The sequence below is a fragment of the Otolemur garnettii genome, unplaced genomic scaffold (assembly GCF_000181295.1).
Source record: "Otolemur garnettii isolate 467f Iridium unplaced genomic scaffold, OtoGar3 scaffold00101, whole genome shotgun sequence".
In the NCBI taxonomy this organism is placed as follows: Eukaryota; Metazoa; Chordata; class Mammalia; order Primates; family Galagidae; genus Otolemur; species Otolemur garnettii.
The window spans coordinates 3,117,417-3,122,165 of NW_003852496.1; the positions used below are offsets into that span (position 1 = coordinate 3,117,417).

At 51.9% G+C, this 4,749-nt stretch overlaps 1 protein-coding gene across 1 annotated transcript in view; it reads right to left on the bottom strand.

The window, feature by feature from the left end:
- Positions 1 to 2,411: 2,411 nt before the first annotated feature.
- The window catches only part of EFCC1 (EF-hand and coiled-coil domain containing 1), a 52,645-nt gene continuing 50,307 nt past the window's right edge, over positions 2,412 to 4,749 (bottom strand). The window contains exons 7-8 of the mRNA XM_012809210.1: positions 3,261 to 3,332; positions 2,412 to 2,546 (exon numbers count right to left, since the gene is read on the bottom strand). Of these exons, the coding sequence (XP_012664664.1) occupies positions 2,412 to 2,546; positions 3,261 to 3,332 (207 nt within the window). The remainder of the gene's footprint in view (positions 2,547 to 3,260; positions 3,333 to 4,749) is intronic.

Sequence of the window (4,749 nt, forward strand, 5' to 3'; positions counted from 1 at the left end):
TCTGTTATTCCCATTATATGCTTGTTATACTGTTTACAAAAGGCATATCTCAAAATTGTACTTTCCTCTCCACTTGCCAGAAGCACAGGGGATTTAAAAAATCTTTTTTATTTTTTTTGAGACAGAGTCTCAAGCTGTCACCCTGGGTAGAGTGCTGTGACATCACAGTTCATAGCAACCTCAAACTCTTGGGCCTAAGCGATTCTCTTGCCTCATCCTCCCAAGTAGCTGGGACTACAGGTGCCCACCACAATGCCCAGATATTTTTTGTTGCAGTTGTTATTGTTGTTTTAGCTGGCCGAGGCTGGGTTTGAACCTGCTAATCTCGGTGTATATGGCTGGCGCCCTACCCACTGAGCTACAGGCACCGCCTAAAAACATCTTTATTGTGAGAATGTGCTTCTGGAGGTAAACTCACAAAAGTGTGGGGCCCTCCCTCTGGCAGGCCACCTAGAGCTTTTTTTTTTTAAGTGATATTTATTTATTTATTTTTATTTATGTATTTGTTTTTTTGAGACAGAGTCTCGCTAAGTCACCCTTGGTATAGTGCTGTGGAGTCACAGCTCACAGCAACCTCAAACTATTGGGCTTAAGCAATTCTCTTGCCTCAGCCTCCCAAGTAACTGGGACTACAGGCATTTGCCACAAAGCCCAGCTATTTTTTTTTTTTTTTTTGAGACAGAACCTCAAGCTGTCACTCTGGGTAGAGTGCTGTGGCGTCATAGCTCACAACAACCTCCAACTCTTGGGCTTAAGCGATTCTCTTGCCTCAGACTCCCAAGTAGCTGGGACTATAGGCATCCGCCACAATGCCCGGCTATTTTTTGGTTGTAGTTGTTGTTGTTTGGCAGGCCCAGGCTGGATTCGAACCTGCCAGCTCTACACCAGCAGCCTGCCAAAGGCTGACCCAGGTGTGACTGGCTCCTTAGCCTCTTGAGCTATAGGTGCCGAGCCAGGTCCAGCTATCTTTTGGCTGTAGTTGTTCGAATCCACCAGCTCCGGTGTATGTGGCTGGTGCCCTAGCTGCTGAGCTACAGGTGCAGAGCACCCTGGAGCTCTTAAGTCTTGCCCGTGCCAGGTTTTGACACTGGCGTAGGTTGGTGTAACCAGCACCACATCAGGGCCCAGAACAGCTGTCTGCATTACTGAATAGGCCTGTGGGGGTCTGCATCACCTGGGTCCCGTGGTCATTAGCCACAGAGCCTGTGGCTCAGGGCCCAGCGAGCTCAGAAGTGGGCCCTGAGGAGTCCTGGGGCTCTTCCCATCCAACAGGACCAGGGGTGGAGTGGACCCTCTGTGATGGCCGGAGCATTCATCTCTTTTATTCCATTTCCAGACAAACCATCTGAAAATTGGGTGGGCCTGTGTGTTTCCCTGCTTAGGCCTTTGCCCCCTCCCTGAGCATCTGAGGACAGGGCCACACACGTGGTCTTTGAGCCTCTCCCTGCTCCCCATGTCCCCTGTCCCACTCCTGTCCCCACCCGGCTCCCCACCCGGCTCAGCAGAGCAGACTGCCTCCCTCTCTTGTGGGGCAGACAAACCCCTGTTGGCTGAGCTCTCACGACACTTTATTTTACCTCCATTTAGCACTGATTTCACCATCGTTGTACCATTTTCCAGTGTATCTCTCTCTCCTCTGACATTTTAAGTGAGGTGAGACCAGGCACTTGGTCTTACTTCTTCCAGGGGCCCTTGAGGTCCAGTATCTTGTGCCTTCTGTTTGGGAAGGAGGGGCTCTGGGGGCTGTTCATGGGGGCCCTTTCTGGCACCACCCTTGCTGTTACCTCAAATTAAAGGCCCCTCTCTCCTCTCTTTGCCCAGCTAAATCCTACTTCTCTTCTATAGCTAGTTTAAGACCAATTCCCTCCCCACGCCCCGGGAAGCTAGTTTCAATCTTGGCATCCCCAGACACTTCCTGGGGCATAGAGAGTTTGAAGAGCTTCTCAGTGGACCAGATAGCCCAAAGATTGGGCTCAGTCTCCCCTGCAGCAGGCAGGCTGGTGAGAGGAAGGGGACAAGGCTGAGTGGGAAGGAGATGCTGGGAGCCCAAGGAAGAGACTCTGGACTGGATTGGGAAGTAAGTGAGCACCTCTGCTCTGAGGGCAGAGGAGACAGAAGACAGCAACAGGTGTGGGCTGATCCAGCAACTTCGGGCTTTACAGTGGACCCAGGATGCACAGGGCTGCGGGGGCGGGGGGGGATGTGCAGGGTGGGGGTGGAGGAGGTGGGCCAGGGAAAGGGTGGCTGCCAGGCTCTGCAGTGGGAGGCTCTGATGGAGGCCTCTAGTGTCCTGATGGTGTGACATGGTCAGACCAGCTATGGAGGGCAGTCTGACAGTGGTCAGGCTGGTCCTGGAGGCTGGTCCTCTGGTGGTCAGGCTGACCAGGGTGCCCACAGCTGGGCCCACATCCTTAGCAGGAGATGAGGAGGGGGCTGGTGAGTGCAGGAGCTTCAGAGGTCAGTTCAGAGGGCTGTCCCTGCAAAAGCTCACAGCCAGCCAAGGCTCCATGCAGGGCATTCAGGATGGCCAAGGGGCCAGAGCTCCCCTCTAGAGGGAGAGAGAGGGGGCAAAGAGGGCAAGGTCAGTCTGCTCACCTTCACCCACAGAGCCCTCTCCCTTCTCCCTGCTCCCCCATCATACCCTGTACCCTCCCACCCTGCCCAGCTCTGTCTGAGGACCTGAGAGGGGCTTCTAGCACGTGACTCCTGATCTGGGTGCCAGGGACTGTTCAGGGACATACCTGGACATCCCTGAGCTCTGCCTAGTGACGCCAGAGAGGCTAGTGAGCAAAGGCTCATCAATCACCCCAGGAGCCACTGAGGCCCTCAGAGGCAGGAGACAGCCCTGCTTCTCGTGACTGCACTGGGTCCAGCTGGCACCAATGACATTTTGCTGCCCTAAACTTTGTCTAAACAACAGGGACCAAGTATCTTAGTGCTTAAGGAAGGTACCCAAAGCCTCAGGTGTGGCCACAGGTGACCCTCTGTGCCTCAGTCTCTTCATCTGCAGAATGGGGATAATAGCTCCTTCCTTTTGGGGCCCTTGTAAGGACTCATTTGCCAGGCTCTCCAGCACCTGGCTGCTGGGTGGCCTAGCTCCCTCTGTGGATTTGACCTTGCTGGCCTCTGTCTGGCACATCTCCCAGGGGCTCCCACACTCTGCTCTTGTTAAATAGCCCTTTCAACTTTGTGAGGCCTGTTCCCAGGACACCCGGCAGGTGTTCAGGGCAGGTAGATGAGGACATTTTGCAGGGGGACACTCGCCTACCTTGGTCTCTGCAGGTATCCAGCGTGCTCAGCAAAATCTTCCCCAGGGCTCTTTTCGATATGTTCTTAAAAAGAAATGGGGGCAGGGCTGGATGAGACTGTGGCTGCTGTGTCCCTATTCAGCATGTGAGACTTGGTGGCCCCAGGGGGTTTCTGTGAAGCTTCCTGGGGGCTGAGAAGGCCCTCTACTCTCTCCCACCCCTACTTCTGGGCTGGCCACTGGGCTTCTCAGAGACTCCTTGAGGGTGAATGGAGCATGAAGTCATAAACTAAAGGATTTACACTTAAAGGTCCCCACCTACATGCTGGGGTGGGTATTTGGGAAATAACCATAACTAAGAAAGCATTTTTTGTATTTGTTCCTTTGATTCTTGCAACAATTAATTGTATTACGTCCCTTTTAACCAGCAATAAAAGTAATGCTGGGAAAGAATGAGAAATTTGCTCAAAGCCACCCAGCTGGGAGGTAGAAAGGCTGGCTGAGAGCCTGTGCTGTGACCAGACACCTCATGGCCTGCCAGGAAGCCTGGTGCACAGGGAGCACCCCCTCAGAGCCCTGCACACTGGGCTTCAGATCTTACTTTCATCTTGTATTGGCTGTAGAATCTTGGGTAAATTCATAGATCTCTTAAACATTTTTTTTTTTGAGACAGAGTCCTACTTTGCTGAGTGCTATGGTGTCACAGCTCACAGCAACCTCAAACTCTTGGGCTTAGGTGATCCTCTTGCCTCAGCTTCCTGGGTAACTAGGACTATAGGCACCTTCCACAAAGCCTGGCTATTTTCTTTTCTTTCTTTTTTTTTTTGGCTGGGGCTGGGTTTGAACCCGCCACCTCCGGCTTATGGGGCCAGCGCCCTACTCCTTTGAGCCACGGGCGCTGCCCATGCCTGGCTATTTTTAGAGACAGGGTTTTCCTCTTCCTCTTGCTCAGGCTGGTCTTAAACTCTTGAGCTCAAGACATCCACCCACCTCAGCCTCCCAGAGTGCTAGGATTATAGGCATGAGCTACTGCACCTGGTCTATTTATTTATTTTTAAAATTAAAGTTTTATTTTATTTTATTTTTAGAGTTGTTATTTCTCTCTGTTGCCCAGACTGGAGTGCAGTGGTGCGATCATAGCTCATGGTAACCTTTAACTCCTAGGCTCAAGAGATCCTCCAGAACTGCAGCCTCCCAAGTAGCTGGGGTTGCAGATATGTACCACCATATCCAGGTAATTAAAAAAATCCCTCTTTCTAGAGATGGCATCTCACTGTGTTGCCCAGGCTGGTCTCAAACTCCTGACTGCCACTCATCCCCTGGCCTGGCCTCCCACAGTGCTGGGGTTACAGGCATGAACCACCATGTCCCCCACAAGAGGATCTGTCATCCAAGGAGACTGAATTTATTTATTTTTTTCTTAGGAGACTGAATTTTACCTGCTTGCCTTTTCTGCATCTGCAGAGATCATCGTATGGGTTTTCTCCTCTTTTTTTTTTTTT